The sequence below is a fragment of the Cololabis saira genome, chromosome 4, assembly GCF_033807715.1.
Source record: "Cololabis saira isolate AMF1-May2022 chromosome 4, fColSai1.1, whole genome shotgun sequence".
In the NCBI taxonomy this organism is placed as follows: domain Eukaryota; kingdom Metazoa; phylum Chordata; class Actinopteri; order Beloniformes; family Belonidae; genus Cololabis; species Cololabis saira.
The window spans coordinates 9,491,930-9,515,488 of record NC_084590.1 but is presented as its reverse complement, the minus strand read 5'-3'; the positions used below and the strand labels follow the sequence as shown (position 1 = coordinate 9,515,488).

Below are 23,559 nucleotides of genomic sequence, written 5' to 3'. Positions count from 1 at the left end.
TATTTTTGCCATCTGAGAAAATTAAATATATTATATTTGGTGCCTAAACTGTTTCCCAAGTATATTAGTGCGTGTGTGAATGAATAAATGAGACGTAAGACGTAAATTTCTTTGTAGACAGGCGCTTTATGAAAATAAGTCAATTTACTTGTATTAGTTTACAGCGAAGTCTTGCCACATCCAATATGGCGGCGACGTATCGCAGCAGCTCGATGGGGCGTCCACGTATGTACGTCTATGGGATCACCCACGTCGCCCGGCTGCTATACCAGCCTAGCGGAGCAGCCGCCCCGCCAGAGGGGGTCCCGGGCCGGGGTCGTCCCCGGGGCTGGAACCCGCTCCCACGGTCTCTAAACAACACCGTCCCGGTGAATATAGGAGCAACGGAACGTTTTCATTAAAAAGCCGTGTCTCCCGAGGGCGGCATTACCTTGCTCTCCTGGAGTCCGCACAGACGGACGGACGGACAACCTTCCCGGAAGCCGGTCGTTTGTAATTCCGGCTAAATCCCATCACGTGAAACTCCCCCCGCAACCCTGTTCGCTGATTCAACTGCGTTGTCTTGTCTCCTGCAGCATCTTACTCCCTGTTTTATTTGTTGGCAACACACTAAAAGTGCTTAAAATTAATTGAGGAAAACGAGACCCAGTTTTAGTTACAATAATGTCATGAATAGGTGGTGGTGCCGCCCTCCTGCCCAGGGCAAGAGCACTGCTCAGGGAACTTCTGCATAGGAAAACTGTCTAACCCCCTCAAAACTATACAATATAAATAAGAATGATATCTATATACATCCATGTACACATCATGACTTCAAATGCAAATAACTAAATTTGTGGGAGTGACCTCTTGCTATTTTTAGAATATAGTAAGAGTTAGTTCCCTGGACTTGTGACACTTTCTACTTTAGAAACAATTTTACTGGTATGAAAGTAAAGTACCTACTTCATGGAGAAAGTAAAAATAATAGGAAACACATATGCACTAGGATCAAATTCCAACCATTAAGGTCAGTGTTTTTATTTTGATTCAACCTTTTACAGCACTGTAACAAAAAAAAACCCAAAATGCAAAAAAATATGTGATGCGGAAAACATACTTTTACATTTTCTAATTACAAAAGACGACCAAAGGTTTAAATGAGGGGAAAAAAAGACAGATCTGAATCACTGTGGACTGAGCTGTAGTTATTCATTGAACATGGCTGAAACATTTACAAGTGAGGGGATAATGTAGTCCAATTTCTGAACTGGTCCCAGGTCAGACAACACACCGGGCTGGTACACTTTAGAGAGGCGAATCAAAATTAGAGTGATGCGGAAACAATCTATACAAAGAGGATGTCCCACTTTACCCCACTTGTGTCACAGACGTCCAAACAACTAGACCTCACCCATCCATTTTCAAGGACTGCTGGAGCTGGACCACAGACACCGGGTGAAGCAAGACAGGCCTGTCTCCCTCTTTTCAGCCATGCAATGAAGAAAAACTAAACATAACTGGCAAAATCCTTGAAGGCCTACCATGAGAAACATGGCATTGCCGGTAATAATGGGTAAAGTCTAGGTTTCATAGTTGGGGTTCTTGCGAAGGATAACGAAGCCCTCCAGGATGGGAGTGACGGGGAGGTACTCCTCTGTGGCCAGCTCCGCTCTCTCTCCGTGAGCCAGCAGCACTGGGGTGGTGTGAGTCTGGAACCCTGTGATGGCCTTTGGCTTCCCAGCCTGGCCTACCACATCTACAGCCTGCAAACACAACACAAAAATCAAATATCCCACCTGAACTTCCCTCCTTATAAGTTTTACAAACTAATTACAAAAAAAAAACCTACAGTTCATAAATTTCACTCAGAAAAAAGACAATTTGGATAAATCTTTTGCAGTCTTTAACTTTTTCAGACTAATCACTCTCCCTCAAAACTACAGAATATGAACAGAAATTACCGGTATATCAATATGCATCCGTGCAAAGCTAGTAATAGTAGTAGTAAGCTGTAATGTATTATTAGCAGGATGTCCAAGTAATTCTCTGAATATCCTCCAGTTGATCCAAAACGCAGCAGCGTGAGTTCAGACAGGAATCAGCAGGAGAGACCACGTCTCTCCAGTGTTAGCTTCGCTCCATTGGTCCCCGTCAAACTCAGAATCCAGTTCAAAAAATTGTATTACTTGCATATAAAGCCCAAAACGGCTTAGCTCCGCAATACATGCAAGACCTGATAGTACCTTATGTTCCTAATAGATCTCTAAGTTCTCAGAATGCAGGTTTACTCGTAGTTCCTAGAGTATCCAAATGTAGATTTGGAGGACGGTCTCCTGCTATCAGGAACCGTTACTATGGAACCAACTTCCAATCTGGGTTAAGGAGGCTGACACCACCTCCACCTTTAAAACTAAACTGAAAACCTTTCTGTTTAGTAAAGCCTCTAGTTAGTGTAACTCTAGTGTGTTAGGGCCAGTAGTCATAGCTGCAGCTGCAGGACCAGACTAGAGCAGCAGGTCTAAAACAGATCTTCATCCTAGATATGCTGCTATAGAGCTACACTACAGGGAGACTCCAACATGATCCACTCAGCAGTGCCCATCACCCCTCCTTCTCTCCTCTTCTTCTCTTTCCTTTCTGTTATTAATTAGAAGTATCTCACCACCATAATTATTCTCCATTGTTTTTGTAGTTTGTTCTCTTCTGTGCATGTTTGCAGGCCAGAGCTTCAGGAGACCTGACCTGCAGTCCAACCTCTGATCCCCTCAGCGTCTGCTGTCTACACCTGCTTATATAGTCGTCTCTGTAGTGCACCAACTTAAAGCAGCACAATGTAACTTTTCCACCATAATATAATATTTCCAGAGTCATTGTGATGGTACATCAACATACAAAAGGTTTAATGACACCTCTGTCATGGTCTGAGGGGTCTGTATCGCCTTCACTGGCGCTATGTAACTTCGAGGTGGATGGTAGGAACCCTTCCACACTACTGGTAAAGCACTACCGCTTTTGTCCAAAGGAGCCGCCAAACTCAACAAAAGCTGAAAGTTACATTGTGCGGCTTTAACCATGCATCAGTCATATGAACATAGAACTCTTAGTACTCATTCCTTCAAATATATCTTGTGTTTTTTTACCGCCTTTCTCTGTCCTTCATTCTCTCCGTCTGTTCTCTCTTTTCATTCTCTCGAGTTTTGTAATAGACGCTATATAAATGAAAACTGAATTGAATTCCAGGTTTTACCTGTCCAACTCTAACAGACACCGGGAGCGGCCGCAGCTCCTCATCGAAGGTAACCAACATCCGTGGCTGCATGGCTGCCACCAGCCCGTAAAGGATGTAGTGGGACTTGCCAAGGATTACTGTATTAAAAGACACAAACAACACCAAAAGTGGATTAGCACCCTTCATTGACAAAACGTTCATATGACCGAACAGTAATGATGTCTAAGAAGCAGCAGGGGGAAAATTAACTCACTGTTCTTGACGTCAAGGAAGGAAACGAGGACTGTGAGCAGTCCGGCCACGGCAACCTGACTCATCAGCTGCCTGTCGCTGTGGTAGGGGCAGAGTGTGAGTGTGCCTTTGCCCAAGTGAGTCAGACCCTGTGAGGGCAGAAATGGCAAAGAGGAATTAATCATTAGTATACACTCAGATGTCCAAACATTCACTCGAGTGTGGTGGACGATGCCTCTTGTTTGGACACGTACTTGTGCCAGTCGGACCATGAAGAGATTGTTGGGATCTTTGGCGTGATATTGCGCCAGCTGCCGTAGCATGGCTGCCAGGCGAGCATTGTTTGTTCCTGAGGAAACAAAAAAGTGAAGAGTCGGTTAAATGTGTTCAGAAACGTGACATATGATACAGACTCAGCATGTTGGCTGACTGAAAATGAAAAAGAAAAAAAGAAAATTATAGCAATTATAGCATCTGACTCTTTGAAGGGATGCTTAAAATGAGTTTCAGATATAACAGCGGTTTATGGCAGCGTGATTCTGGAGAAAATTATATTCAAAATGTCTTTTTTTTTTTAACTTAGAAATGAGATTGCAATTTTCTGGCACAATTTTTCCACAAATTAAAATGAATAATAATAATAATGATGACGTCACAATTCGAACTTCGAATCCATTTTCCTGACTATAGGCCAGTCCTAACGCTGGGCAATTAACCGACATTTAGAACCTATAACTGACGTAGTCATGATCTTGTCAATTATTTCAGTCATGTCACTATAAAAATGTAATTTTGTTTGCAAGAGCTATAAGATACTTTGTTTTGTACAAGGAAATGTTTGAAACATTCATTTACAAGAGATAACAAGTTGTTTATTTTCTACTGTTTCAGAGCATGATTCTTTAAAACCAGGCCTGTGAAAAGTTATTTTCTATTGGCTTTATTTCAGATTTTTTGTTTGGAGAGAGAAAGAAAGATTTAAAATACTTGCTCCCATTCAATATTAAAAGATTTAAAACATACTAAATTGAAAGGTGACTTCTCATATGGACTTTAATTTTCAAGTTGCAAGTGCTTTAATTTCACTAGTTGGCATTCAGTAAATAACCTTAAATATCTCATTCATATATGCGTGTCTGGGGGTTTTTTTTGTGTGCATGTGGCAATTTATTTTTGTATTTGGGGGGGAAGCGCATGCAAAGTAATCGTTGATTAATCGTAACGGAGGTAAAATGTTCAATTAAACGTGATGTTGACATGAGGTCATAACCACCCAGCTCTCGACATTACAGTCAAGAATTATAACAGGGATTACATTCATTAGAATGATACCAATAGTCTGCTGCTCTGCTTGTATTTACCACTATCGTGATTATGTCTATGCAACTCTTGATAGTGAGGAACCTAATTGTATATTTTCAATTAATTGATTGTAATGATTTGTGTAAGAAAAAAAATCTGTTGAAAGTGAAACCCTGTGTCTCAATCAGACAACATTTGTAGTGTAAATAAATGAATAAATCTATACTATTCAATAGCACTGGGCCAGTACCACAGACTCAAAACAAGGCCAGTACAGGATCAGCTAGCGGTGGCTTTGCGCACGTGCAATTCATTGTGCAGGACGGGGAGTGGCGAACGTCTCGCTCTGGCTCAGCAAAGAAGAGTTGTTGTAGATTTCAAATGAGATTGCATTTAGGTGAGAACTGAGGTGATTTACTTTGCAGCCCTGCAGCAGTTATTAGATTTAGTAATTTCAAAACGTTTGGACACTTACCGCTTCCCACCATTCCCATGGCAAAGATGGAGTTGTGGGAAACCTCTGGGTCAGCATCGTGGGAAAACTTGCTGAGGGTGTCCAGGATGTTCAGACGAGGGTTGGACACAGAAATAAGAGCCAGGGCCAGGGGCACCGCCCGCCTCAGGGTGGGCTCGCCATAACGCAACTGATGCAATTAATACAAGAAAAACAATTAGTCTTACTCTTTACAAATAATGTGTTCTGTTTTATTAAATTGCTAAAAATGTACAGATGCTATAATACAATGTTAATGTAATGAGATCTAAACAGCACTTCTTTGTTAGAAAAGAGAAATGATAAAATATTGGAGTAGAGAAGAAAAACAACCACCATAAATTAAAAATAAAAAGAAGACATTTCTAGTTAGTGGTGTAACTGACCAGGTGTCCAAATGTCCGCAGGGCCATTTCAGAGCCAATCTCCTCCCCCATGGCGATTAGGGCGATACCAAGAACAGCAGCTCCCTTTGAGAAAAACAGTCATAATAAGCCTCTGTTTCCACTAAAGAACGCATCCATCATACATGAGGCTACAGACGGGTGTGTGACGTCGACTGAGTGAATGTTGGTACCCTCACTGGTTGCCAAAACAAAAGCAATTCATTAAAAAGGAAAAACATATATTTCTACATCATGCTGGTACAATTTGACTGTGTTTAATACTAGAAAAATGTAAACAGTGTTGCATGTAGGCTGTCAGAACAACAACAAATAAACTGCTCAACTGAAAACATTATCACCACATCCAACACATGGAGGACACGTAAAGAAAGAAGGCTGCTGCTCCTTGAACCATCAAACACACTCAGAAAAACTCCAGTAAATTCTGTGATCCTGCTTTGTGTTTTACAAACTGAATAGTTTATATGTTCAATTCATCTAATTAGCAAGGAAATTTGTCCCCACAAACCTCTGATACCCCTTTTCCACCAAACCGGTTCCAGGGCTGGTTCAAAACTCGTTCAACTTGGGAGCCACCTGAGAACCGGTTTGTATTTCTATAGCTCGGAGTGCTAACGGGAGGCACGTCATTACGTCGCTGCGCTTGCATTGGCACGAAAGTTGAAGCAACAACGTATTTGCTCTAATACGGACTTGGATAGAAGACAAAAGATATGTTGTCTCCCCCACACACTACTGCTGCTTTGCTGCAACCATATAATTTTGTCGCTTATTTGAAAATGTCACCAGTCTTATTGCAGTTGGTGTCAATAACCCCCCCGCCTCCGCTTACGTAAGCGGTTCTTTCCTCTAGCCCAGCACAGAGTTGGCCCGGAGCCAGTTCTTTGTCAGTGGAAACAGAAAACCTGGTTCCAAACTCAGCACTGGCCCAGAACCAGAACCAGCCCTGGAACCGGTCTGGTGGAAAAGGGGTACCAGTGCAATGTGTAAAGGTGAACATAAGATGTGTGAAGTCTTTACCTGGTGGGAGCCCATGTCAGCAGAAGTTTCCTTCTTGTCTTTATCTTTCTTATCCTTCTTGTCCTTTTCCTCCTCCTTTTCCTTTTCCTTGGCTTCATAGTGCTCACTGCAGATATGGAGAAGCTGTTGCACCTTCAGCACATTACCGGAACCTGGAGAGGGACACAGGGACAAGTAGCTTTCAGCTTCATAGAAAAGCACAGGTAGATCCTGTAATCGGATATCTTTACGTTTGTTTATGCCGTTCAGAAGATTAACAAGGATGACTACATTTCGTTTTAAGGTGAATCAAACCATCAGCGCTTTTAACTCTGCTGACGTTCGCCAAAGTTATTTAATTCCAAACATTATGTAACAACAAAGCCTTTGCCTTGAAAAGGTTGGACAGACTAGGAATGAGCCTATCAGAGGGACAAAGTTAGTGATGCCAGATTAAGATGTTTTGGACAGTAAGGGGGGGACAGGGGCTAGCAGACAGGCAGACGAGAAGACCAAAGAGGTGATTTATGGATGTGATGAAAGGGTGTCATGGGAAAAAAAGTGCTTCCCATACTTGATGAAAACAAAACTGCCGGGTACCTCAGGATATAGCCTTGGCCGACTACAGGTGCAGACTACTACTCTGCCCAAACAAAGATTAGTGGTGGCAACACCAATGTTTTCTCTACTAGAATGTATCATCCTATACACCTTAATATCAGTACACCCCTCTGTTTCATTGTCATTCTGCATCAGTCATTCTGTTCTGACACTTTTGCATGCAACTGTTTAATTAAATCTACCAAAATCTGAATCATCACTCAAGTCTTATTCATGGTAACTTAGACGCTCAGTTTTCAGTCCGGTTAATCACTTAGTTGGAAAAACGTGGTAAAGAGGTAAAGGGAATATGCAGCTGGTTGGTGTGAGAGTGTAATGGCCCTTTTCCACTAGTATCTACTCAGCTCGCTTCTACCCGCCACGCCCCCGTCTTGCGCTTTTCCACTACGGTCCAAGGCGGGTGGAGCCGTGCCAAGCAGATACTTTTTCTGTAACCATTCTGCAGAGGTTCTGAGCGTGCTGAGTCGGCCCTGGATCTGACGTCATCACCCTCCACGCCACTGATTGGTCGGGGGGCGGGGCCGTCAGACGTTTGAATCAGGAAGCGGGAGTCAGCGCGGGAGTCAGCGTGGGAGTCAGCGCGGGAGCGGCTCGCGGCAATTTTATTATACAGCGCAAACTAGGGCTGGGGATCGATTCAAATGTCAAGAATCGATTCGATTCCGATTCTTAAGATTCAGAATCGATTATCAAGATTTGATTCGATTCAATTCTGATATTGATTTGGGTTAGTGTTATTAAAACTGTTTTTTTGAGCTGTTGCATGAATTATATGACTATAGTTATGCAACATATTAATACTAGTATTATATTGAGATTCAACAGCAAGTATTGGCAGCTAATGATGCTGTAAGGACCAATCAGCTCCCAGAATGCTGATAGAACTGCTTTCAGAAACATCGTGGGTCAGAATTACCAAACAGATCCAGGGAGGAAACAGAGACGGATGAAATCGGTTTTATTTTTTCCCACATTACGTTTTTATTTGTTCCATTTTCGGTCTATTTTGGTTTTAATTTTTGAGCATTTGGTTTTTAGCATTTTTCGCAAATGTAACCCCAAGACAGTATATAAAGTAATGAAATATAGACAATTTATGCAATTATAACCTAACACTTTAATGTTTTCATACCTTTAAACATATTTAAAAGGCAAAAACATGGCACCAGTTATTCTCCTGTCCAACAAAACATTCCTTTTTTGCGGATAAACAAAAAAATAACCAAAAGTTGTAATGTAATGATGAAAAAAAACAAATACATAAATAAATAAAAAAAAAACAAAAAAAAAACCACCCTGTAAAAACTGACCTGCATATGCACAGATGTCCACTAGTGTGTTTGCAAAGCTGCGGAAAGGTTCAGGGACAACCTGCAGAGCTGCCAGGGTTGTCTCAATCGCCTCTCCTTTTCCTGAGGAAAGTGAAACAAACCATGTCTACGTTAGAACTCGACCTGTACAAAATGATACGAGGGGGAAACAAAATGACTATTAGCATATTTTAATCTTCTTATAACTCTATCAATGTCTACCCAGGTGATTGAGTCCCAAGCCCAGCGGCAGCCAGCGGGCATATGTGTCCTTCAGCTCCTGCTCATTTTTCTCCATGATGGTCTGGACGATAGTGGACGTGACGTCGCCGTTACAAGAACCCACCGCAATCATACCACATGCCAGAGCGGTGACTCCAACCACCTACAAATGTTAAATTTACTCTTAAATTCTTCTTAATTAACCACTGGTATTGGGGAAGTTTCCATCAACAGGAAATGCACTAACTCACCTCCATGCTTGATTTGGAGTCTCCCATGACGGGGAGAAGCAGTGAGAGGACGTCTTCCCTGTTGGAGCCAGCATAGGCAAGACCCAGCCTGAAACAGAAATGCAACCGTCACCACAAACTGCTACTTAGGCCATTATCTATGAGACCAGTTACTAACTTGACACCAGAGCAGATTCTTTTTTGATCTACAGTGACACAAGACACAGCACTTTCTTTTTAAACATTATGACTCACCCAAAGATGGCACCTATCCGCATGACATTGCTGTTGTGGAGAACGTAGTCGGACAGCAGGGCGAGAGCCGGGTCACACTCGTTCCTCACGCCAGAGTTTACGATGCCGCAGGCCAGGAGGGCACCAGACTGCACACAGATGTCAGTAACACAAGCCTTCTTATAAACTCTTCTCCCACAAAAAGCTTCAGAATTACTTATATTGTAAAAATAAAGAAATCCACAAGTCAGAAAAACAGGTTTAATCCAACCAATACAACTAATGACTACAAAAAATGTAAACACGAGTGCAATGTCTTTGTAAACAAAAGATATACTGTATCTATATCTCTGCCATCACTTGGGGGGGGGGGGGGGGGATTTTATATATATATATATATATATATATATATATATATATATATATATATATAAATAAATAAAATAAAGAGACACAAAAACAATTCAAAATGACAAATTAATTGCTATATGAACTCCAATGCCTTGATTGCTCTTTTCAGGTAATTCTTTTTTGTTACACATTTTTACACTCTAAACTTTTTAAAGTTGAGTTACCTATAACATGACTTAAATTTAGACCAGACAGAGGTAAAGTTGCATTTGAAAAACCAGTGGATGCTGGGTAATGTTAAGTTTTAATGGATTCTTATGGACATCTTCTAGCAAAAACAGAAAAAAATAAATGGCTTTATTAGGAATTTGGTAACTAAGTAGGATTGAAGCAAACGGGTGACCTGCTGATACAGGTCAGCAGTGGGTAGAACGCAAATACCAACTGTTCAATGGTACCATTATAACAGTAAATACTGTATTCATCACAAATACCAATGTTTATATCCCATACTACCAGTCTTTCTGAAAATACTGATGTACATATTTTGGCTGCATCATCCATTCCTAGTTAGTCTGTTAAAAGTACATTAAAGCTACACATTTTATTGGTTAAGGTACAACCATAAAACCATTGTAAAAGTAAAATAAAACTTAATATCCTAGACTGGACATACCTTTATGTAGTCTTCAGAGGAGTAAAGATATTTGTCAATCTGGGTGAGTCCACCATCGACATCCCATAGTAGGATCATACCCAGGGAGGCTGCAGCGCTCAACATGCCTGAGGACATAAAAAAAAAGTTTTTTTAGATTGCACAGCAGCATATACAAGAGAATTTTAAAACAAAAAAAAAATAATAAAGAAATTACAAAAATGTATGGAGGGTTTCTGTTTCTGTACCATGGTCCTTGTTCTTGTAAAGCCACTTGTTGCCATCGTCTGTGAGCAGCTTATCCTGCCCAAATGCTGCGTTGACGAAGCCGTTGACGAAGGAAGACGCCAAATTCATACGGGCTGAGTCCACTTGGGAGCCACTGCCACCAAACCCTGTCACATGCAGAAAACACACGATGAACCTTTGGGTCCCCATATAGAAGCTAGAGGTCAAATCTCTTTCACAACGCTGTCTGAAGATTTAACTTTGTTTGATCTACTGTTTGGTTTAACATTTCTTCCTTCCTTAGTGATTCACGTCTTGAGTAGGTTGCATGTTCTAAGACGTCCACTACAGCTCTGTGAGCTAGTTTCATTATTGTTAATGTATGAAATAATACTGTGAAACAATATAGAGCCGTCCCACTAGAGACCCTCAGAGTTACTTTAGCTGGTTTTGGCCAAAAGCACAATACGCATATTCCCACTCGATTCCATCATTCCTACAATCATCAGAGAGAGACTCACTGTTGTTTTCCAGGTGTGTTTTGTAGATGTCGTCTGGGACTTTGGGTTCCATGATGTCCAACTAGGGAAGAAAAGACAAATTTGTAATGTTCTGGTGAATAGGTGCTTTACCATTTTAATCCAATCCTCCTTTAAAAAAGGGCTATGTTTTGTTTTATTGTCCTGTCTATATGAAGTATTTATGAGTTGCACCAGACACTTCAGTCCTGTGTCAATATATTTTCCTAATCACAGAATGTCTATGTTGTAAAACTGTCTAAGGTTCAAGTAATGATTTATTTATGGGGACCCAATTCTACCACGACTGAAAGCGTTTGAGTATTAAACCAGTGCAGATGGGCTTGTTTGCTGCTCAGTGACCAGCTCTTAAAGATGATGCATTAAAAAAAAGCTGACAGATATAAAGTTAGTTTGAGCCAGAAGGGTTCAAAGGGCAGCTGATTTCATGACAGAGAGACAGAATTCTGAACAGTATAGACACTGGACAATCCTAACGCACCAAGGACGGCCCACAGTTCCCCGCTGTTGCACATGTTTTTGATACACAGCATTTAACATCAGAATCTAGCGTGTCTGGCCTCGCCAATACCTCGCCTCTGAGGCCGATCGCAGGTCAGGACTGATGTAAACAGAACTGACGCGGGGTGGCAGGTCGTCGGTGGGATTTGTTGACAACAAGACGGGGACGTCTGCAAGCTTCTCGTCCTCAAAGCCGCGGGGCGCCTTAAATCAGCATATTACAGAACCATAATCTGCAACTGACAACTAAAATGACAGACCGCAGCTTAGCAAGAAACAAAACTCTGAAGAGCTTCAGAAAGAAGTTATTTGCCGTCAAGAAACAACCGCAGGACTGACAGAGGGAGACTGCTGGTCGTATCTGTGCAACACGATTTGGGAGAAGTCAGCAGCAAATCCTGTTGTTATTCAGCATGTCATCCACCGCCCGCTCCATCTCCTGCATCAACCGGCTATTCTGCTGTCAGTGACGCCAGAGAGGCCGACCAACCAGGCAGTGAGCTGTCATGTTACGTAGCATCACTCCATAACGCCGCCTGAGTCGTCTACTCTCCCCTCAACAGCTTCAGGTACCAGGGAGGCAAAAACACACATTGCCATTTACATGACCCATAATGCGTTAAATGGGCGTTCGTCATCCAGGGATAATAACAGGGTCTAACCTAACAATGCCATTAGACAGTCCGGAAAATGGCAGCAACACATTACCCGTGGACGTGCGGCTGTAAGGCACCGAGACGCAGAATGTGACTGAGCCATGTTCAGTTCAAAACATCCACTAAATGCACTAAACGAACTACAAAAATGACAGCGTAAAAACGATCATGTAGCGTTCATTTGTTAAATCTGATGTTTAAGTTGTTTTTAAATCAGGAAAGATTCACTGTTCTTGTGGGTTAGCCTGGTGCAACCATTATAAATCATTTTCCAATTCTCCACACTGATCACATTCTGATCACAGTCTAATGCGGGTAAGACACTTGTTTAGTTCACACAACCCCATTTCAAACAATAAAATCCCTTTTTAAAAAGGGTGTTCAATGGGTTCCCTCATCTATGATGATGACGACATGAGATACTTTTATGTGTAAGCAGACATCTGCAGCTCTCTCCTGTGTCCAACATGTGCCAGATCAGAGTGAAGATATCCAGATTTTCAGGTATCCATCAATATCTGTATCATTATGAATACTTCAGCCTGCATCACTTCCAAAATCAACTTTCACACAAATTCACAACATCTTGTTTCTTTCTAATCCACTGCTTTACAGCGTCCTCTCTCCTACCTCTCTGGCAAGTGCCAAGAAGTTACTGTTGAGCTGTACGTTGGACATGATCTCTGTCAAGTCTTCATAGTCGTCTACATCTTCATTAAGCTCCAAGAACATGCCATGGCGGCCCAGCATGAAGGCCATCTGCTTCTGGATAACTCTGCGAGGAACAAAGAAGCAGGGAGTTCACATGAACGAGAAGATTAACAAAAAGGCAGTTAAACTAAATTACGAACCATTTTACCATTTCAACCACTTAAATCCATCTTTGCTCCAGACATTTGGGCAACAGTTTTACACCTGTTCTAATTAGCACGGCCATATCAGGCCATCCAGGAGCAGAGATTTATAACCCTTACATGTCTTTGCAGGATGTAAAGATGTTTTCCACAAGCTCCACATCATTGAGGATCAGGGCCAGACGCAGGGCCTCTGGGTAACGGTTAAACTTCCTGAAGATGTTCAAGGCACATCTGAGCAGTGCAGAGTTTTCTGGCTCGGGAACGTAACTCACACAGCTGGAAAAGTTGGACAAAAAGTTAAAAATTGCCACACAGCAAGGGTTGCGTTTTCTGATGCAAGAGTATAAACCTGTACAAACCTGGTGAGGTAAAGGCAGACTTTGCCATAGGCATTTTCATCAATGTAGTCTTCCAGCATGTCCAGTCTCTCGATCTCCATCAGCAAGTCACAAGCCTCGTGCTCGGCATTGTGGGCCATGTTGTAGGGCACAATCTCTCTTACTAGTTTCAGCAGCGTCTCCTGCTGGGTCTTGTCATTCTCCTCCACCTCCTGCCACTCTTTAGCAACCTCACCAGCAAGGTGCCTGTGGGACACAGACAATGAATGCATGTCCAACCAACAACTGGAGCACATTCAAAAACACAACAGAAATGGTGTTATGACGAGTTACCTGACATATTCATGGCCCCAAGAGGCCAACTCTTCCTGGGAGCCCAGCAGACGGTACTTTAAACACTCCCTCTCTCCGCTCATGGTCATGGCCAGCACAGACACCACATCAGCACAGAAACGCTGCAGTTGACAAACCGTAACAACTCTTTCAAACTCAACGTTATACACGTCAGTGTTCAACTATACAAGGTTCAGGTAGATATCATAGACCCATTATTTATATTTATACGTGTGTATATACACACACACAGACATACATATACATTGTCTGTCTTAAACTGAAGTTGATTGTGTTGCTCCGTTTTGCTGATGGTTTTTCTTTGATAAAAGGAGATCTATTTTCACTGTCTCGTGGGAGTTTAACTTAACTAAAACTGAATTTCTTTAATGACAGAATCCACTTTTAACTGACAGATGTGACGGTGGTGAAGTGACTGGTTGGACTCTCAGCGCTCTTTTATTTAGTCGTTCAGAGTTACCGGTAAATCCGGTTATTAATTGATGTAAATCAGGACACTGGCTTACAGACACTCATAGTATTTAGTTTTGTTGTGCCGTTCGCTGTATCCATATTGTATTTATGATTTGCATCCGAGGTGCCTCCAGCCGCACATGTACCGGCTGTAGTAGCTGCTCGTTATGGATTGATCTCGTTTAATAATTACTAAAAATGTTTTGTGGATGTTTGTTTGCTTTTAAATGACGGGAGGTCGCCATGATGAATCTCGTTTCTCAACGCAATTTCTCGTGAGACTCCGTGGTGCCTTCAGGAACTCGTTCCCATGGAAACCTCTCATGATTGCAACATGAATTTGTGTTCTATGGCAGTGATCTCCAACCCCCAGGCCACGGCCCGGTACCGGGCCTCACAAAAAGAAAAAATAATTTCTGTAGCATCCCCGACTGATGATGGTTGACTCTCAAACTGATGGTTCACAGTCTTTTTATTCCTTGGATGTACAGTAAATACACTGCAAACACACCATAAGAGCTATAAAGGAGTTAGTCTTTTTACATTCATACAAGTTTCATTTAACTTAAAGACAGACAGACACAGCAGCTCGCTTGGTCGGTAACTTTTGCCGTTAAAGTCCGAAGCGCCGGATGTTTACAAGGTCTCGGCGAGACGCCTTCAAAATAAAAGCACTAAATATCGGTCTCCTTAATATATAACAGATAAAATAAAAGCCTGGCTTTAAATAACGTTAATGAGAAAACAAACATAAAAACACATTTATAGAAATACTCATATTAAAAGGTCATTTACAAGTTCAAATTATTTTATTTTATTTTTTCAAAAAAAAAAGTTCATTATTATCATTATTATTACTATAGAGAAAATACCACCGTTTTTATTGCCGATCTTGTCATTTTATTTAGTTCTTATCAGCTACACCTTTAGATTGGACCGTGAAAATATTGTCAGACATTAAACCGGTCCGCGGTACAGAAAAGGTTGGGGACCACTGCTCTATGGAACAGAACAAAGGGCTTGATGACCTCATAGAACACTCTCTCCATAAGCCAATTTCCTCCTAAATTCTCTTAGCTTTTTGACTCTCACCGGTTGGAAAGCACTCTCAAAACTCTGCACAAAGTATTTTCGATTGCAATTGGAAACTGACTGATAGTTTTGAAATAACAGCAAACAGCATGACTCAACCTGAAACATCTTCTGGTACAACACTTTGGAGAGAAATGGCTGAGCAAGAACTAAATGAGCCTGATGTCCCTGATGTCAACTGCAGGGAAGACAGAGATGAGCAGCCTCCCATCCATCTCCAAGATGCAGCTCCAAAAAATATCCAAACAAATAAGGATACATCCCAGGCTCCTTCTTCCTCTGTGACTCCCCACTCAAGATACTTGAAAAACGGGAGGATAAACACTCAGACTTATGAGAGTAGTAACTCGGGGTAAGTTCAGAGGCCGAGGAATTACATCCGAACTAATGCTAACTATGCTCCTCCTACCCATTCTGGATACAACCAGCACGAGTTCAGGTACAACCAGACACCGCAGTACGTCCACGAGTGTTTCCAGAATACCTCAGCTTGAGGAAAGATACGGTGAATTACTGTGTGAACTTTTTTGAAAAGCGAGCAAAGATGGAAAATGAAAGGGGACTTTTGAACGGCAAATTCACTTTCAAAAAGATGCCAGATGGTTCGCAAGACAAGACAAAAGTTATTTGCATGTACTGTCGATTTGAACTGTGATTATGAACTTATGTGATGATGAACTCATGTGAAATGTGATTATGTGAACTTCAGGCTTTGACCAGCTCAAGGCCCGATTTCAGCCTCCAACTGAAACTTCAGTGATAAGGGACCACGCTCTGATTGGACACGACCCCAAACTGCAGGAAGGGCCGCATCGACTTCCTGGGCCCCGCTATAAAAGAGCAAGCCCCCCCTCTCTCTCCGCCCCTCCCTCTCTTCTCTGCTTTTTGCTCTCCCCTACAGGTCTGCTGTGTTTGTTTATTTTATTGTTTTTCTCCTCTCATCCTCTCTTACTAACCCCCAACACGCGCGCGCACACACACACACACACACACACACACACACACACACACACACACACACACACACACACACACACACACACACACACACACACACACACACACACACACACACACACACACACACACACACACACACACACACACACACACACACACACACACACACACACACACACACACACACTTATCCGAAGTGTCGTCTTGCCATCTTCTTGACACATATGTAAATAAATTCAGATTAATTTGAATGAGAGAAGTTGTTTGTGCTTATTTTAAACATTTTTCACAATTGCTGGTTGACAAAGGCCTGTGATCGATCTTCCTTCAACTATTATTCTGTAGAATAATGTATTGATTACATCAGGTGGTGACCCGTTTTGATTAAGTCATTTTGATAATTCAATTCTACTTTAATCTACTGAAAATAAATAATTGCTGCAAGAAAATAGCTTTTATTTTGGCATTCTCACATCATGATCAACCCCATTTTCATGTGCTGGTACTTAAGTGTTTTCATTTTTCTAGCAGCAAAACACAGACTGACCTTGTTCTCTCCGGCGGCCATGCCCTCGTAGATTTCTTTGAGCTTGCCATAATGCGGCCGCAGGAATTTCAGGGGCTTGGGTACCGAGGTCATGGAGGTGGTTGAGGAGCGGATTAGTCTACGCAGTTCTTCTAATGCAGGATGATGCAGTGCTGTGTCCGTTTCCTGCAGAGGTCCAAGAAATACATGTTTTTCGGACTTTTTCAGTTTTATTGTACCATGGCACACAATGGAGAAGGAATAGATATAAAACTCACACTCAGTCTCTCCACCATCATCTCTAGGTCCTCTTGTAACTGCTTGTCTTCCTCCGACTGAAAGATGAAAGAGATGACTTAAAATACAAAACAAGATTGCTTAACCAAATTAAAGATGTAGTTCAGCTGTGCTACTCATAGTAAAATATACTACAAAAAAAATTAAAGTCAAAACAATGTTCACGTCAGAGTGTAGTGAACTAATTAAGTTGTCTAAATGCGTGAGGAAAGAAAAATGCTCTGAGATATTTATATTGTTATATTGTCTTTTATAAACAACAGATACATCTTACATTACAAATTATCCAAACACTGCTGTTGCATATGGTTATTGCAAAATATTACAAATAGAAGCAAAAAATGTCATTATGAAATCAACCAAGACAAATGTTATCGTTTTATTTTTTAAATAAAAAAATTATTAAATTGGATAACAAACCAGCTCATAGTTAGTTTGTTTGATTTCCAAATATAAATGTGAAAATATTACAGTTGCCACCTTTTTTTCCCCCTTGTCTGCATATATATTAATGGTGAATACCAAGTTTGGTAAAAACCTAAAGCATATACATGCATTTCAATCTTCAAACAAAGGTTGTTGGTTTTTTTTGTGTGTGTGTGTGTGTGTGTGTGTGTGTATGTGTGCGTGAGCATGTCTCCTTCACCAGCCCTCTTGGCAGTCTACTATATTCTATTAGTCCCTCACGAAAAAGGAATGAGAAAGAAAAAAAAGAAAAAAAAATTCTGCCGAAGAGGACTAAGATCACCAAAAGTGGAGCGTGAGAAATTAGGAAAGAGGAGACAAGACAGTGATGGGTGCAGTTTGGAGAGTGTGTGATGTGTTGGAGTGTGTGATGTGTTGTAGTGTGTGTGAATAAATGTATAATGTGTTGTGCTCGAGAGAAAAGAGACATAAAAGACAGCCAGGTATTTATAGTCAGAAGAGGTTAGGGGGGAAAAAGGAAAGAAGAGGGGGGTGTGCAGTGTGTGGGAGGAAGCATGCATGTCCTTATTCGAGCCTTGTGGCCCATAGAGCCGGTGTTTATCTCCGGTTTCTGTAACGCAAACGAACAGGTGGTAACCATGGTAACCACCCCCAGGATAGGACGCTAGTCTATCGCTCGATACTTCCCCTAGCAAAGCTAGGTACCCATTCATACACCTGGGTGAAGTGGAAAGCATCTTTCCCAAGGATGCACAAAGTGCCAGTGCCAGGGTTTCGAACCCACGACCTTCAGATCATGAGCCCAAAGCCCCAAACACTAGGCCACTCCGCTCCCAGTGGGAGGATGCATGTAGTCCTGTGAAAATAATTAAATGTCAGGGGGAGGGCAGTGTTGATTAGGGGTGGGCGCAAAAATATCGATATGGCAATATATTGCGATACTTTTCCAGCCGATTCAATATCGATATTCAAAATTTTAATATGTTTTTTTTTTTTTTTTTTTTTTTTTTTTAATTTTTCTTTTCCCATTCTATCACCCAGTGCTCCTACCTAAGTGACAGTCCTGGGCATTGCCACTCTCTACCAACCCTGGGAGGGCCATGCACTGAGCTCAGGTTTTATTTCACGTTTTATTTAATTTTATAATTTATTTTTTATATAACACAATTGCCTGTCCTTAAAAAATTAAAAATAATGGACAGAGGTTTATTTATTTATGGATTTATATCTATACTGACTGATCACTGTGCCTGTCCTTTGTTTTAGTACCCATCTTTCTTGTGTTTATTATCATTTGCCACATAATTAAAGCAACCTCATACTAAATTTAATGTTAATTTCATATGATGTAAATAATATGAAAAACATATACAAATATGTTGTAACTTTAGCTTGTATAGTTATAATAAAACATTGTTTTGACTCAGTTTGTCCCATGAATTGTCACTATAATCTGATGAACGTGCAACTCGGATTTTAAGATCCATCACTATCATCTGATGTACATATATACAACTTGGATTTTAAGATGTGTAATGCATTTTTACATTTTTCGGTGAACTATGTAGAATATAATAATCGGGATATTGCATAATCGGGATATCGCAATGTGTATCGTATCGTGGCTCAAGTATCGTGATGCGTATCGTATCGTGAGGTCCTTCCCAATACCCACCCCTAGTGTTGATGTATATAAATGATATATACAGTGCAGGCCTAAAGGCGATTGACAACACTCAACTCCCTGGGAAGTTAAAGACCTGGTGCTTTCAGTTTGGTCTACTACCCCGGGTGTTGTGGCCCCTGTCAGTGTATGAGGTGCCCATCTCAACAGTAGAGAAGCTGGAGAGAAGAGTCACTGTCCACGTCAAGAAGTGGCTCGGAGTCCCTCGCTGCCTCACCACCATAGGCCTGTACGGAGACAGTGTCCTCAAGCTGCCCCTCACCAGCCTTACGGAGGAGTTCAAGTGTGCCAAAACACGACTGCAGATGACCTTGAACGAATCCAAAGATCCGGTGGTCAGAGAAAATGCACCAACCTTGGCTACTGGGCGCAAGTGGAGACCAGCAAGAGCAGTAGAGGAGGCAACAGCAGCTCTGAAACATGCTGACATCGTGGGGAATGTTCAGCAAGGAAGAGGAGGCCTTGGACTAACAACCAGCCGCCCGGCCTGGAGAAACGCCACTGCTCCAGCACGGAGGAGGATGGTGGTGGAGGAAGTGCGGCGCCAGGAGGAGATGGCAAGATCCGCCAAAGCAGTCTCCCTCGGCAAACAGGGCCTGTGGACACGGTGGGAAGGTGTCGAAAAGAGGAAGTTGAGCTGGAGGGATGTATGGGCTATGGAGGCAAGGAGTTTGAGCTTCGCCATCAGAGCCACCTATGACGTGCTCCCAACACCAACCAACCTCCACCAGTGGTTTGGCGAAGACCCAGGATGCGTCCTGTGCTCCAGGCCAGCCTCCCTCCATCACATACTCACTGGGTGTAAAACCAGCCTCACCCAAGGACGATATACTTGGCGCCACAACCAAGTCTTAAAGAGCCTTGCTTCCACACTGGAGGAAAAACGATCCAGCATCAACACCCTATCTCTGCCAACAACTACCACCTCAACAACACCATGGGCAACGGCCTTTGTCCGTCAAGGGACTACAGCTACCAGGAGCAACTCCACACCATCGGAGAGAAGCCAGCTGTGCCTAGCACGTGATTGGAAGATGCTGGCAGACATTGGCAAACAGCTGGTCTTCCCCTCAGAGATCGCCACCACCACCTTGAGGCCTGACCTGGTGCTCTGGTCCCCCTCCCTAAAGAAGGTGTACATCATCGAACTCACCGTACCTTGGGAAGATTCCATGGAGGAGGCATATGAGCGGAAGCATCTGCGGTATGCCGACTTAGCCGCAGAGGCAAAACACCGTGGCTGGAACGCGGAAGTCCGCCCAGTTGAGGTTGGGTGCCGGGGGTTTGTGGGAACATCCACCACAAAACTGCTGAGGGACTTGGGGGTTAAGGGCCAGAACCAGCGCAGAGCCGTCAAAGCTGCATCAGAGGCCGCAGAAAGAAGCAGCCAGTGGCTCTGGCTGAAGAGAAAGGACCCCAGCTGGGCCCCAAAGTAATGTCAGGAGGTATGCGGTCAGCCTAGGCTTGACTCAGGGAATAGGACGCCCCTGCCACGCATAGTCCCCTGAGACGTCCACCACTAGACAATGGGTGACTCTCACGGCTAATTGGGCTCGGGATGCAAGCTGAGGTCTGATCATCCTACAGCTGGCCACCTCTGGGGAGGGTGTATAGTGTTAAGGGCCGAAACACCCCATGACCCAGAGGAGCACTACTGACGATGCATCCCACAATTTCAATTTTTCCTGATAATCTCCTTCTAGACTACATCCACTATTCACCGACAAGTCCATTTGCATGTGCTCGCACAGGAAATCAACATCTCATCTTGTGTTTTTGGAATCAAATACGGTACTGTACATAATATCTTTGACGGCTCTTGCATACAGACCAAAGGTTTGGACACACCTTCTCATTCAAACACATGGGAAGTGTGTCCACAGAAAAAAAAAAAAAACACACCCACACCCACTTTGTATTTGTGTTTATGTGCACAAATGCATACACATACCTATGTATACAAGCATATAGATTCACACACGCATAAGTCCCACCATGTTTTGGGTCAAACTGTATCCCTGCATCCCTGGTTTACAAAAAGACATACTGTAACTTTAATTTTGATGTATTGCTCTCATATTAAAAACACTGGTATCTAGGCTTTTGGGCTGGCATCCCCTAGACTGGAACTCTCTACAACTATCTAAAGATTAAAAGAACCCTTTAACTTTTCTTTTGAGACAGTTTCTTCCCCCAAGCTGTTGGTCTGATGAACTCTCATCACTCAGAGTCTCAGAGTAATCAATCACTGTGCAATAATAATAATACTACTAATAATAATAATAATAAGCACAATCATATGCTGTAACAATACTCCTTCCAATAACCATATCTACCTCATACTGCTGCTCCTTTCACTTAAAAAAGAAATTGTATATATGTTAATAAGAGCTGTCATTTGTCCATTTACTGTACAGTGACTGAAAGTAACAGAGTCAAATTCCCCGTCTTGTTTGACCTGACTTGGCCAATAAACCTGATTCCTATAGTTGCAATTTCTTGAAATGCATCATAACTTGTAAATCACTTTGTCTCTGCTCTCTGTGAATGATGGTCTATAATAAACAGAGGTGTCAAGTAACGAAGTACAAATACTTTGTTACCTTACTTAAGTAGAAATTTTGGTTATCTATACTTCACTGGAGTAATTATTTTTCAGACGACTTTTTACTTTTACTCCTTACATTTTCACGCAATTATCTGTACTTTTTACTCCTTACATTTTAAAAACAGCCTCGTTACTCTATTTCATTTTGGCCTTTAAAAAAAAACTATCCAGTTAAATTGCTCCATCCGGATAGAGTGAATTTGGTTGTGGTTGTTTCAGATGTTCTTGTCCAGTTTTGTTCTTACATCCGTTCCCTCAGATTCCTGCAACTAAACTTGGATGTACATTCCAGTAAAGGTTAGGATAAATGATAACATGCCTCTGAAGTTTGACTTTTTACACCATTACAATACTTAAGGCAACTAGTCATCATATCTCCTGCTCTCTGAAACACATGTTAATGCTCAATAGTACACATACATGCTTCTTTAATATATTTACATTATACTAAGATGCATTCATTTTCAATGGCTTTTGTCCTTAATGGCTTTTTTCCCCCCTTACATTACTTTTACTTTTATACTTCAAGTAGTTTTGAAACCAGTACTTTTACACTTTTACTTGAGGAAAAAACTTGAGTTGATACTTCAACTTCTACAGGAGTATTTTTAAACTCTAGTATCTATACTTCTACCTGAGTAATGTGAATACTTTTGACACCTCTGATAATAAACTTTGCCTACTTAATCAGATTGAGTTTAATCACTTGCGGCTGATTATGTGGTGTATTTAAACATACTTGGGTCACAGTACTGTACTACTTCATTATTAAAATGCAATGCAATTATTATTAAAAATGCACCTTTCCCTTTACACTGTGAGATCTGAAAAGGTTAATTCCAGCTGGTAACGGGTGATAGATGTCCTGATTGATCTGACTGTTACATGAGCCGCTGCTAGCCGAGGTTAGCAGGTCGTGCTAACGGAGCTAACGGTGGTGACAGCGGGGCTGATGCTGCAGCATCACCCCCGCTTACCGACCCCGAGAGACCAACTGATCCAAGCCCGGAGATTCATATGAGAAACGTGGACAGCCATGTAAACTACAGCTAAATGTGTGTGTTTGTGTGCTGAATGGCAGCACTCGGGCCCGATCAGCCATGTTGTCCAGCGCAGTGACTAAGCCAAATACTCAGCAGCACATTTGAATGGGCTCATTAAAGACTGAATTACCAGTTCTTGTTCCTCCTTCTTGTCCTTATCCTTCCCGGAGGACTGTTGTCCCTTTTCCTTCTCCTTCTCCTTCTCATCGGACTTTTCTGTCTGTTTAGTCTCTTTCTTTTTTGCCTCCTCCATAGTTGCGGCTGTGTGGACCATCAGCTAGCAGCTCAGGAAACCTGCTTCTTCTGCGCAGGAGCAGCTGCTGGAGAGGTGAGCGCCCCCTGCTGGCCCGGCGAGGTGGTGCTTTACTGCTACTTCAGGCCCCTTCAATAAAACCAGTAAAAACCACAACGTATTGAAATATTTTTAAATTCTGTATAACAAGTACTGGAGTTGAGGGGGGATGGCATCCCCCCTGAAATAAAAACGGTCAAAATCATCCCCCCTGTAAAACTGCCATCCCCCCTTTCTATCCCTTATGTCATTTCATCAATGAATGTGGTTTTACTGCTATTTCAACATTTAGAGTCATCACCAGAAAAATAATACCAGAAAAATTACTTATTTGACAATTTTCACCTGTTTCAAGTCAATTTTCACTTGAAATAAGTAGGAAAATCTGCCTGCGACAAGATTTGTCTTCTCATTACAAGCAAAGAAATCTTGTCCCACT

The 23,559-nt window shown here is 42.0% G+C and overlaps 1 protein-coding gene across 1 annotated transcript; it reads right to left on the bottom strand.

Moving 5' to 3' along the window:
* Window positions 1–985: 985 nt before the first annotated feature.
* On the bottom strand, window positions 986–23,145 carry psmd2 (proteasome 26S subunit ubiquitin receptor, non-ATPase 2). Its single transcript, XM_061718777.1, has 21 exons — window positions 22,959–23,145; window positions 17,049–17,105; window positions 16,792–16,956; window positions 13,719–13,840; window positions 13,407–13,631; window positions 13,165–13,323; window positions 12,821–12,965; window positions 11,016–11,076; window positions 10,515–10,661; window positions 10,288–10,394; window positions 9,282–9,409; window positions 9,048–9,135; window positions 8,797–8,959; window positions 8,575–8,676; window positions 6,665–6,816; window positions 5,624–5,707; window positions 5,220–5,388; window positions 3,697–3,791; window positions 3,465–3,591; window positions 3,230–3,348; window positions 986–1,745 (listed from the first exon to the last, which is right to left on the bottom strand). Exons 1-21 carry the CDS (start codon window positions 23,100–23,102, stop codon window positions 1,563–1,565), a joined length of 2,742 nt encoding a protein of 913 aa, XP_061574761.1. The 5' UTR covers window positions 23,103–23,145; the 3' UTR covers window positions 986–1,562.
* Window positions 23,146–23,559: the final 414 nt, after the last annotated feature.

What these genes read in the sequence shown, in the direction of transcription:
- psmd2 (XM_061718777.1), bottom strand. Translation starts at nt 23,102, where the DNA reads ATGGTCCACACAGCCGCAACTATGGAGGAGGCAAAAAAGAAAGAGACT. An exon ending in TTACAAGAACAAGGACCATG is followed by an intron (nt 10,395 to 10,514) that starts GTACAGAAACAG and finishes TTATGTCCTCAG; the next exon opens with GCATGTTGAGCGCTGCAGCC. An exon ending in ACTCCAAATCAAGCATGGAG is followed by an intron (nt 8,960 to 9,047) that starts GTGAGTTAGTGC and finishes TAACATTTGTAG; the next exon opens with GTGGTTGGAGTCACCGCTCT.